Raw genomic sequence first — 12,872 nt, 5'->3', positions numbered from 1 at the left:
AACTTTAGTTTTGTATGAAATTTGGTAAATAACGGTTAATTTCTCAGAAGGTAATTATGGAATGTTCAGATAAAAAAGGAATTCCAGGCGCCATGGTGAAATGGAGTCTTGATTGCTTATCGGTGGTGCCCTGGCCTCCACTGGGAGGCGGGCAGGGGAAATGAGAACAAAACAAGGAGAACATGCTCCCTTTCATCATGTGCACAGGACCTAAGCCATAGCCCTTGCGGTAACAACTCTGAGTGGACACCTTCCCAGGTGAGGTGGGAGGCAGATAAGGCCACACAGACTCATATTAAACATCTCATCTTGTATGTTCTGGGAGAAGGGATGAAATTTGCCATTGCTAGTCAGGAGGGTGATTTGGGATCTGAGTTAAGACTTGTCGCACACTCACTGGACAATGATTGTGCAGAAAGTCTTCCACTTTGACCTGATTCTGGCAGAAATGCTCTCATAGCTTGGGACCAAGTGAGGGAGGAGAGGTGGCCCTTGCCCTTTGCAGGCTATGCCATATGTCTCACCTTATTGAGGAGGTGCAGCAGGGCTTCACGCAGGCAGCTGTGCCTCATGTAGAAGCTGATGATGGCCAGGTTAGTGCTATAGTTATGCAGGTAAAAGAGGCATTCTTGGTAGTAGGTGTTGTTCATGGTCTTCCCTTCAGGAATCACTTCTAGGGAAAGGCTCTGGGTTCGAAGGGTTGCTTCCAGTTCTCTCAAGGTGGCAAAGTAATCATCATCTTGCTGACAGGAATGGAGATAGTGCAAGAGAAAAATGAAATCCAGTAAGTTTCAGCCATTGGAAATAGTGCTTTCAAAGGATATTTAACAAAGTGGAAAAAAATGCTCAAACTCCAATTTTAAGAGTAGAAAAACAGGGAGAATACAAAATTTTGTGTTTTATATTATGGTACAACTCGGATTTCATTAAAAAACATAACCCAGAACACTTACCCAATTGTTTCTTTGAGAGAGTCTCACAGTGTTGCCCACGCTGGTCTTGAACTAACGTGTTCAAGAGATTCTCCTGTCATAGCCTCCAAGTAGCTGTCCTTATAGCTATGTATCCCTATGCCCGGCTCTTATCAAAATCTTAACACTTAGCAGAGCATGGTGATACATGCATATAACCCTAGCACTTGGGAAACTGAGATAGGAGGATCTTGTGTTCAAGACCAACCTAGGCTACATAGTGAGACCATGTCTCCAAAAAAATGTATGAATACTAATTAGTTTGGGTATGGGATTATATGTGATTTTCATTTTTTAAAAAGTTTTCTGTAGTTTCCTTTAAAAAATTGGACTTTATATCACTTATCTAACCATTTACAGCTACTTATTTAACTATATGCTATGGAGAAAAATCAAAGTATCAAACTGGCGGCCTCAGGACTGGCATTGTGAGCTGAATTTAAGCTGATCTTTTTCCCTAGTCCTTACTGTTCCTAGCCTCCTCCCAGAGCCAGGCACTCTGCTGCTTTGTTCTTACCAAGGAAACAAGGGGCCTTGCTGTGGACTCCAAGTACTCAACCACATCCTGGACCAGCCTGGAGCCATGACTCAGCTGATTGAGGTCAAAAGGGGGCTTCAGACAGCGACTGAACTTCTCCCGTGCAGCAGTGAGGTTCCCAGCTTTGAGGCAGGCCATGCCCCAAGCGTGCCATGCCCCAGTGGAATCAAGCCCAGTCTTTGTGGAAACCTGGAGGAAAAATTGCTCCTTTTGGTGACAAATGCCTACATCCACGCCTGAGAGTTTCCTCAAGACCTATTCCATCTCCTTGCAGCCAACTACTTCCTTCCTCCCCACTCACTGTTATTCCCACACTGACTAACTGATCTTGCCCTGGATACCTTCCCATGGTCAGGACAACCAAGAGGTGACAGCACCTGTTTATAACATTAAGCAAAGGCCATTCATTACTGTGGGGGTAGAAGTAAACTTTGTCTTGCCTCACCTCAACACCCAGTTGGTAGTATTCAGCTTCCAGCAGCTGGTTCCTTAGCCTGGTTACTGCAGTTGGCTGTAAGATCTGATCCAGAGATGGCACGTGGCGATAGGCAGCAGCAACTAAAATATTCAGTACGTCTACCTTGCTGATGTAACTACAGGAAGGAAAAGGGCACAGCAAGGAGACTGTACAGTCTTGCTAAGAATGGTTGTTGCTTGAAGGTTTTCTATTTCATTTTCAAAGTGAAATGTGATCAAGAGAACTGAGAGGTTTACAGCATAGACACTCTGAGTGAAGACTCTGGAGTCAGACTCTGAGCCCCAGCTCCTGTTGCTTAGTAGCTCTGCAACCTGTGGCAACTACTTAACTTTTCTCTGCCTCAATTTATACATCTATAAAATGGATGTAACAGCAGGCAGTTCTAAAGATAAAATTAAATAAGGATAAAGTTTTATTTAATATACATGTATTTATTTATCAAACTGAACAATGATGTAGAATCTATTGTCTTTTAATATAAAAGACTGAAATAAGGAAGCTACTTCCTTCCACTTTTGTCTCATCTTGTAAGAGGCATTCAAACTGCTTTTGATTAAAAGCACTGACTCCTTCTTGGGCCCACGAATTAACCAATAGCAGGAAAGAAAAGCATGGCATCTGTCCTGCATTTTGTATTTGTCTTTGCTCTAAGCCATTCTCTTTGCAGTCACTTTACAATCACCTTGGATTCCTGGAACGACAGGAATGATCGATAATATCTTTATGACAAGGAACCAAAACTACCCCCAACAGTAGACTCTCCTTTGGATGGACCACCTGCCTGGCTCCAGATAATAACTCCAAAACCTCTCCCAAAATAAGGATGAGAAAATGGTCAACCAGAACACACCTGTGACTGGGACTGTTTAACTATGCACACCTTTGTTCCCTGCCTCCAGTTCTTTTGTCTACTTGAACCTACAGTTCATGTCTGCACTGTGAAGATGGCTGAAGATGAGCTGAGTGCTTATTCTGCCTCTTCCCATGGCATGTCCCAAGCCATGTAACAAACTTCCTCTTTATTTGGTGTTTAGGGGTGGGTGGCAAGACTTGGCATATGGAATTCTAAGAAATTTGGGCCTTGGGTCCAAAACTCTGGTTTCAATCTGTCTACTTTTCTCAACCTTCTGATTTTTGTTAATAAAAATAACTAACATTTTTAGTTAGGCATGGTGGTGCATAAGTGTAACCCCAGCAGAAGGATCATGAGTTCAAGGAGAGCCTGGGCTACATAGGGAGACTCTGTCTCTAAAACAAAAAGAAAACATTTTTGGAGCACATGTTGTGTACCAGGTTCACTTCTCAGCCCTTGACATGTATGATCTCGTTTTGTTCTCCTATGAGATTATTATCATCAGCCGCATTTTACAGAGGAGGAAACTGAGGCCCAGAGTGGTTAGTAGACTTGTCCCAGGTTATCGAGCTGGTGGAGTTGGGCAAGTACTCAGAGCAAGTGTCTGAGGGAAACAGTTACACTTCAAAGACAATTATGCGTCCTAGTCCTGAATCTGGTTAGGACTGGTGCTGGGACCATAGGACATGAGTCAGGCATCTCGGTGGATAGGCAGGGAATTAGGAATTTTTTTTTTTTGGTAGGACTAGGGTTTGAACTCAGGGCTTCATACTTGCAAAGCAGGCGCTCTACCGCTTGAGCCATACCTTCAGCCCGGATATTAGGAATTTTCATTGTTAAGTTAATGAATGGAGCTGAATCCAGTTGTGCAGGAATCTGAGGGAGGCCTACTCATACCTTTCCTATGGACATTCCACTTTATGACTCAATTCCTACTGTGATCAGATCTATCACCCCCCAAGATGCTTTATTCTTTTTTTTTTTTTTTTTTTTTCAATACTGGGGATTGAACTCAGGGCCTCAGGCTTGCCTCAAGATGCTTTCAGAGATCCAGAACTCTCTGGAGTCACATTAAGATTTAGGTGGAGTTTCTGTACAAGGCTAATCAGGGTCCATTTAGGGAGGACACATTTCCTTTAAAATCCAGAAAGTTCCATAGACACCAAAGGTGTTTCCCTAAATGATTTTAATTATAAATTAACCAGTCAAAGTCATTACTTTCTATTTGACAGGGTACAGTTAGAGAAACTGCTTTAATGATACACTTTGGGAAAGAGAAGTTGCACAGGATAGGTTGGGAAGGAACACTTGTGGTCTTTGCATCAAAGTGAGATGCAAACATTTTGGCATGCTTTCTCAGAGAGGACAGGGAGATGAAAAATCCCAGATAAAAGCAGCCATCATGTAAAGAATGAAGATTCATTTTCATATACCTGTCACAAAGAGCCAAGTCTTGGCTTTGGCCAGCCTTGACAAACATCATTTTGGCACTGAAGAGCAGCTGCTTCATGATGTCTGTGAGCAGCCCGGCATCTACCTCTGGGTTGGTGAGGCCCCTGGACAGCCTACAGCAGTGCTCGATCAGCTGGTGACCACAGATGATGCTGTCCCGGTGCAGATTAAGGATGGCAATGCACAAGGAGGCACTGGGGGCCTGGCCAGGGTGGAAGAAGAGAGAATTCAGGGACTAAACCATTCTTCAAACGCAGCTATATGGTGGAAGTTATGCTTCCCACTTCGAAAGGTTGAAAAACACTGGAGGAAGGAGCCAAAATTCCACAGCAAAATAGAAGTGGAATTAAATGAAATTCAGATGTTCAAAGTAGCACTGCCAGAGGTCTGGCTGCTATGCTTTGTGTCCATGTGTTACCTACTTCTTGAAAATGTCTAAGACCAGAAGGTCCCTTCCTTTTTCTGGTCTACTGTCCCATTAATGCAAAGTTTTCTTTATCATTAGCTAGGACTACACAGTCTGATCACCTGGGAGTCTGTGCTTTAAGTCTTGGACGTACTACTGCTACATTAATATTCCTAAAGCATACCTGAAAACTTTCCTAGGTCCCTGACACCAACAAGTAGCTATTCCTTACTGCAAAATTCATGGCTCTATATGTAAATAGCCCTTCTCAACTCTGCCTTTCACTCTCTGTCTACCAAAGCTCTATGTTCCCTCCACATTAACTTCTAATTCCCTGATGATTTTTGACATTGTGCTTTGCTCATTTAGTTTTGTGCTCTGTCCTTCCCCTGTTTTTACTCCTACAACTCCCAAAATTTTTGCTTATCACATTCCTACCCCTCTTCCAAGGCTCATTTAACATGCCAACTCTGCCACAAAGCCTTTCTTAGTCTCCCTTTGTGAATTTCCCAAAATGCTTCTAAATCTTCTGCCTTAATTGGTTTACTTTTCTTAGTTCCCATATTATTACACAGTAGGAAAGCAAAGGCTAGGGTGTGTTCACCTACTTCAGTATTTCTTATCATACATACACACATTATGAAGAAACTTAAGTGACCATTACATTTTATGGCTATTACCTGCTCATAGTAGAATTCACTCCGTACCAGCTCATTTTCATCCTCGTTCAGACTCAAAATCCATTCCACCTCAACTGCTTTGGGAACTCTCACCACAGCCAAATATGGAGGGCTTTCACTCTTAGAGCTGTCTGGTGCTGAGAAAAGATGTGTCATTCAAGTGTCAGTCTAGTCCAGTTCAGCAAGCTGTTGTGAGTTAAGGCAGATATTACCTGCTATCTGAGGGCGCCTTTCTCTCTTATGGGTTTAGTTTCCTTTAGGAGATCCCATTAGGCACTGCAAACTTTCTTCCCTAGGCATAGACCTGGGATGAATGTCAGTATTTGTCACACAATTCTGCTGTTTCACACAAGAAACCCTGAGAGTTGCATGCTTCTTAAAAGGATGGCTGAGCCATTGGATACTCTAAAAACTAACCTGCTGTGGAAGGACATTGGCCAAACTAATACCAGTGACTACCTGAGGGGAAGGAGGGAGCCTGAGGTGGAGGGTAGGTGAGTAAGAAATAACCTATTAAAAGGTAAGGATCAAATTCATTGATTGCTAGCCTTCTCAATGCTGGAAGCTAATGGGCTGATGTGATAGGTTAATATGATGAACTCCAAGGAAAACAGGTTGATAGAAAATTCAAGAATTTTCAAACAAGTTGAATTGAGTTACCATGGAGTGTATCAGTTATAGCTGATAATACTGATGATAGCTAACTTGAGCACATAAACCAAGAGTTACAGAATGCGATTAGGCCTTACCTTCTGATTGGCCTGGATTCTCCTCTGGTGCACTGAAAATGAAAGAAAAATGAAAATGCCTGAGTCATTTCTTCTCTCTGTTTTGAGTTTAGTGTATAGCACTGACATTTCTATTACTCGGTAAGACATCAGGGAATCATTTACAACTCTTTTCTCTCTCTCAGCTGTCACAGCCAATCTCTCACCATGTCTTGTCCATTCTACCTCCTTTGAAATGTGCCCATTTAAACATCCTTTTAAATGTCTCCATTTCTCCTCATCCCTGCCTCAGTGAGAGCCCTTATCATTTATCACTGAAGTGTGTAGTAACTTTCCCATTGGTCTCCTTGCTTTTGTCCACCTATTCTCTACTTCGCAGTTTTCAAAAATGTGTATCTAGTCACATTTTGTTCTTGCTTAAAATCCTGCAGAAAATACTCAGATTAAAAAGATTCTACATCCATAGTTCAGCAGACAAAGCCCTTTATAAGGGCTTTGACCATGACCCATGCAAAAGCTATAAAAGTCCTCTCTGCTCTGCTATAAGCCTTGGCCAATCTCTACTAGAGCCAACAAGTGCTAAGGCCCAATGCCACAAGTCAGAGTCCACATCTATCTCCTGATGTGGAGCGTGCTGGTCAATACCAGTCCATGACAACAGAGGGCAAGTCCCAAGCCTTTGCACCATTACCTAAGTCCTCTTGATTCAGCTACCAGTTGTTAAGTCTGGATCCACTGGCTAGAACCCTAGCCCATCACTTACTTATTTACAGTTCCTCAAATGATCTGCATTTTTTCTTCCCACTACATTTGCAGTTACTCCAACCTCTGGGCATGTGTTTTTTTTGTTTTTTTTTTTGGTGGCTTTCTTATCTACTAACTCCTCATTCTCTGAGGCTCATCCTCTAGGGTCACCTCTAAGATAACCCCATGTCCCCACCATCGAGGCTAAGCTGTGTGTGCTGCCACTACCACACTTATCCAATCTCCTTGTGGTCTGTTTGTTGGCCATCTCCCCAACTGGGGATCCTTCAGGGCACAGTAATTATTGCTGAGTGACTGTTGGTAAAAGAATCTCCATCAATGCTAATTGCTGATTTCAGATCTTAGCATTATAGTGTATGTGTGATTCCCGTCCTGCACCCAATGGAGGAAGACACATGCCTGGGTCACAAAAAATGTAGACAAATTAAGCATGGTGCTATCATGCAATCAACACCATGGCAAATAATGACCAAAAAGGTTCATACTGAAATAAACACAGAAAAACTATGAGCAGAATATAAAATCTAGTTAGTGAAGTAAAATAAAATATGGAGAATTCAAATATTTTTGCTTTTGGATGGTTGTTTTGGCCCATTCTACCAGGTGCTCTAGGATTCTTAGTTTTCATGCTCTTTGGCTACTAGCAGTAGTGGGAAAAAAACTGAGCAACACTGAGCCAGCAAACATGGTTTTTATCTGTCTTGCTGGAGGTAAAATCAGTTCCTGAGATTTCTGTGCAAATGAACTATGTGCAGAAAGTGTAAGGGCTTGTCTAATTGTGGTAACAAGCCAGGATGACTATCTAGTTTACAGTTGACGCAAGTGGTGCCCAAACATTCAGCAGGTGTGGACATATTCCTCTGAGTCCAGGGGAGAACAAATGAAGCAAGAGTGGGCAGGAAATAGTTGAGGTGGTGAAGAAGATCATGGCCTCAGGCTGGGGAAAGGTTGAAGATCCAAGTGTCCTGATTTTAGACAGACCAGTATGTAAGAACCTTGAACGCTAATTCCTCTCATCTCTACTTCCTCTCTGAGTAGTTTTTCTGAACTACAATACAGATCCAAGCACTTGGTATTCTTTTCTTGTCAGTACTGGCGTTTGAACTTGAGCCATCTCCCTAACTCTAATTGGCCTTTTTTTGTTTGGCTGGGTGGTTAAATGTCTACAAACATTTAACTGCACAGTTAAATGAGGAATGAATGTTAAACATTTTTAGGTGTTCCAGATCTGAAATGCTTTCCACAATGAGACTCCCAGAAGAGTGAAGACTTGAAGGAAGACCCAGAGGTCAGTAACAGTATCAGCTCCATTGTAGGACACTCACTCTTTGTTGCAATAGCTATAGCATTGGTCACACACGCGAGTAGGGCTCTCTCTGCAGCCTTCTACCAACATTTTCTTAGTGGAGCAAGAACCACACACTAGCCTGCCACAGCGGCGACAATGATGACGTCTGTTAAACTGAAGAATGCCATTGGGACAGAAGGAAAAGGGAAGAAGCAAAGGTGAGATTATGATTAATCCATTTATACTTAGTTTTAGTAACCTGTGGCTTATTAAGAACACCAAATATACTGGGGTTATGGCTCAAGTGGTAGAGCACTGAGTTCAAACCCCAGTACTACCAAAAAACCAACCCTCTCCCCCCCCCAAAAAACCCCATCCAACCAAACAAAAAAAGTCCAATTAGAGTTAGGGGGGTGGCTCAAGTTCAAATCCCAATACTGACAAAAAAAAAGAATACCAAGGACCTGGGTCTGTACTGAAAATGAACCACTATGTCCTTGCCCTAAAAAAGGTGACATTTGTACAAGGCTATGGGTTTGATCCCTAGCACCACAAAAAAACCAGAACCAAAACCAAAACCAAACAAACAAACAAAAAAAACAAAGCAAGTTAACATTTTAAGTATCACTCAGCTGATGGGCTGAGTCGTAGACAATTTTGTAATCAGTAGCTCTGACAAGCCTTACTTCTGTGTGGGGGTAACATGGATACACAGCAAAAAGTAGTAGGGGAACAACTGACTTTCTCAGACAGTGAGGATCACCTTTCTGCATGGTATTGCTGACGGTGATGAGAAAGTATCCTTTTCCCAATTTTTATAAGTATTGCCTCATTTCATTATAAGAGGTCGATAAATATTTTTACTTGTTTTGTATATGAAGAGGAAATAGGGAAGTCATAGCCCCATTGTTTTCATCAGCATTGAGCTAGTCTGACAAGCAGGTATTAAATGTCATACAATTTGTTATTATATTTAGTCCTAACAGCTTCATAAACAAATTAATATATGATCCCCAATTTGCATGTGGGTACATGAGATCGAAAGAGTTTATAGTCACATGGGTATTAGGAGGCATAGCTGTGATTAGGTCCTCTTTCTCCTGAGCTAGCACATATAACCACTACCAGGTCACGAGCTCATTGTGAAAGATATGGAAGCTAGAGTAAGATCACTTGACATTTGGTGACCCTTTCTGCCTCTTTTTCATCATCCCATGAGAATGACAAAGATTTTAGAATTTAAGGCTTTTTGAGGATGTCTTCGACTTGATTGAATCCTAAAAATACACTCTGGTCATGTCAGAGGTAAATCCAAAGCATTAAATTTGGCCTTACTTCTGGAAACACCACTATCTTTCTTTGGGACAGGTGGTAACTATAACTTAGGCTCATGACTTGAGTTTCTCTTTACTTTCCCCTGCAGTGATGCTGAGGACTGACATGCTTACCATAGTGAAGTGTTCCCTGCAGCAGACCATGCACATGCTCTCAGTCTCATCTGGTACCCACTGGTGCCTGGCAGGGGGTGCTGCTGGGGGTATGAACTCCAGGGGCTGACTCTGAGGGAAACTCCTCTCCCCTGGGCTGGGGGAACGTACAATGGAGACGCCTGGGAGCCACAGGTCAGAGTAAAATGTGATCAATATTCCAGTTCATGAAGGAAGAATAGAATTTCACAATTACTGAATAATGAATCCAGCTAATTACCACCAATGGCTGCTTATGTCACAAAAGTTGAGATAATGGGACATTGTGTGCCTCCCGTTGAAAATGTACAAAAAAACCTATCAAATGTAACTGCCAAAAATATTAAGCCCAAATCAAGACAAGCTTCTAGATCTAATGACCAGTGTACTAGAAATTCAGGGGTCAGAGACTGAGATGGTCATAAGGAGGCAACCAGTATGTGGGAGGCTCTATAAGACAAATGACTTAGTTTTCTCCATAAATAAAAGAGAGATGAGAGGAATAAAAAAAGAAAAGAGGTGAGGGAGATCTATTGATTAAAACAGTCTTAAGTGATAGTTTAGCCAAATGCTACATTTGGACATTATTTAGACCTTGATTCTAGAAAAACCAACTGTAAAAAAATCTTTATGAGACAACTAGGAAATCTGAATACTAACAACTGAATATTTCACAATAATAAGCAATCTTTATTAATTTGTTCTTAGGTATGATAATGGTGGTATGATTTTGTTTTGTTTTGTTTTATAAAAATCCTTACTTTTAATTAATTAATTTATGTGATCCTGGGGTTTGAACTCAGAGCTTTACACTTGCTAGGCAGGTACTCTATCACTTGAGCCACATGCCTATTCTTTTTTTCCTTTATTTATTTTTCAGGTAAGGTCTTACTTTTGTCTGGGGTCTGCCTTGGACCATGATCCCAGGCATGTGTCACCATTCCCAGCTTGTTGGTTGAGATGAGGACTTGCTAATTTTTTGGCTGACCTTGATTCATGATTCTCCTGATCCCCACTTCCGAGTAGCTGGGATTACAGGTGTGAGTCACTGTGCCTGGCATAAAGTCTTTACTTTATAGAAATTTAAAGTAAAATATTTATAAATGAAATGATGTATTTGGGATTTTTTTCAAGATAATTGAGTAGAAGAATGGGGGTATAGATGAAATAAGAATGGTTAGTATGGGATGATAATTATGTAGCTGGGTGACTGGTATGCAAGGCTTCATTATACTATTCCTTTTCTTTTGTATATTGCAAATTTTCCATAACAAAAAGCTTGTATATATATATATATATATATATATATATATAAACACACACATATATATGTTCATATATATACACACACATACATAACACATACATATATAAACATGCATACATACATATAAGTGAATACTGTTTTATAATATATATGTTATACATATTATATACATACATGTATACACACAAACACACAGACACACACCCATATATATAAGCATATATATACACACACAAACACATACCAATTCTGCTCAGGTTGCTTTAGCAGATCTATGAAGCTGCTCATATACTTGTGAGTCTGGGTCCTCCCCTCAGGTCTGCTAGTTATTGTGAAGCATGACTAATTCTCAAAGATGTCCTAGAAATCCCACGTCTTTGCTTTATGGTATTTAAAGAGTTTTCTTGTCACCTAGCTGAGCTACTTTGGATGGTCACAGAAAACAAGAACTGAAGGCTGGGAGCTGGTGGCTCATGCCTGTAATCCTAGCCACTTAAGAGGCAGAAGATCAGGAGGATTGAGGTTTGAAGCCAGGTCTCAGTTTGTGAGACCCTGTTTCAAATATACCCAACACAATAAAGGGCTGGTGGAGTGGATCAAGTAGTAGATTGCTTTCCTAGCAAGCCTAAGGCCCTCAGTTCAAACCCCAGTACCTCTAAAAAAACAACAAAGAATGAAAAAGAGAACTGAAAAACACAGAAAAACATAGTGACTCTCAGCAGCACCCAGAAGAAGAGACTCTTAGCATTGTGCTCCCCTGACCATTTGGCAAAACAATCACATAGCTTCTTTGTGTAGGCCATTGTGCAGAGGGTTAGAGACTAGGGAGAGCAGGGGTGCTGAAAGGGGTGACCAAAACGTGGCTGAGGCCTTCGAGAAGCTTGTTCCCTGAGTGGGTAACAGAATTTTCATAAGGACTAAATGTGGTTGATCCTCATTATTAGCAAATTCCCTATTTGCAAATATGTCTATTTACTACAATTTACAGATAACTTCAAAATCAATACGCTCAGTGTTTTCAGGGTCATTCACGGACATGTCCAGAGTGAGGAAAATTTTGAGTTGTCCAACATTTAGGTCCTCAGTTGAGGGTGAAAAAGGTGACATTCTTACCTCTTGTTTCAGCTCTCTTTTGGTGGTGACCAGAAGATGGAAACAGCAGGGGACAGGGAAGGGTAGAACAAGCAGCTCCAGTTCTGGGGCTTAGACTTTGAATCCCACTCTGGCCCTTATTAGGGGAAGCCTCAGACAAGTCACTTCTGAACTGCTTTCTCTTTTTAAAAAATAAATAGAATCTACTAAAATGAGTTACTTTTAGGATTTTGAGACCATAATCTACGTAAGGTGTGTGTATAGTTCTCCCTTGGAGCAATGGTTCAGCATTCATTACTTCAGTGTTTGCAGAGACTTTACAGACATACTGTAAAGAATGAGGACCGACTACATATTGAATTTCATGGTATATGCAAGGCTAGAGTGAATTATAGAAAAAAATTAGTAAGAATGTCACAAATGGAAATGAAGAGGCAAAAGAATCAGAAAATCAGAATAACGCAAGGTTGAGCTGAAGAATGGGTACCAGTTCTTACCAGGAACAGTAGCAGTAGAGAGCTCTGCAGATGATGATCTAGACAGGGTATCAGGGTCTGAAGCCTGATGGATAATTTCCTGGAGGTGAATTACAGAATCTGTCGAGAGGGAAAATGCTGACAAAATATCGATCTAGTGCGAGCATCTTTATTCACTGTGCTAGGTATTTAGTTCAAAGCTCTACTGGCTTTATTGACTGTCACACCATGATGCTAATAAGTATAAAGGGAATGGCAGAAGTACTTCTAAGTCAAGAATGTATGTGCTTCTTAAATTCTTAAAAAAAAAAAAAACAAGCCATGTTTAGGAGCATAAGAGATGGAGTAGACACCAGGATATTTCAAAGTAAATCTAAAAATCTCCAGATGGAAATGGAAGGCACCTAAATTA

General features: G+C 41.1%; 1 protein-coding gene across 4 annotated transcripts in view; it reads right to left on the bottom strand.

Annotated features, from left to right (window-relative positions):
- Positions 1-12,872, bottom strand: part of Zfyve26 (zinc finger FYVE-type containing 26) — a 68,979-nt gene that overhangs the window by 12,743 nt on the left and 43,364 nt on the right. For all 4 annotated transcript variants that reach the window (XM_074067710.1, XM_074067711.1, XM_074067712.1 and 1 more), the window contains 9 exons: positions 12,482-12,580; positions 9,608-9,768; positions 8,197-8,333; positions 6,128-6,159; positions 5,379-5,515; positions 4,274-4,494; positions 1,955-2,102; positions 1,489-1,698; positions 525-743 (listed from right to left, as the gene is read on the bottom strand). In XM_074067710.1, coding sequence (XP_073923811.1) covers positions 525-743; positions 1,489-1,698; positions 1,955-2,102; positions 4,274-4,494; positions 5,379-5,515; positions 6,128-6,159; positions 8,197-8,333; positions 9,608-9,768; positions 12,482-12,580 — 1,364 coding nt within the window. The remainder of the gene's footprint in view (positions 1-524; positions 744-1,488; positions 1,699-1,954; positions 2,103-4,273; positions 4,495-5,378; positions 5,516-6,127; positions 6,160-8,196; positions 8,334-9,607; positions 9,769-12,481; positions 12,581-12,872) is intronic.

The sequence above is a fragment of the Castor canadensis genome, chromosome 3 (assembly GCF_047511655.1).
Source record: "Castor canadensis chromosome 3, mCasCan1.hap1v2, whole genome shotgun sequence".
In the NCBI taxonomy this organism is placed as follows: Eukaryota; Metazoa; Chordata; class Mammalia; order Rodentia; family Castoridae; genus Castor; species Castor canadensis.
The sequence above is the reverse complement of the archived record's forward strand: the minus strand, read 5'-3'. Positions and strand labels throughout refer to the sequence as shown.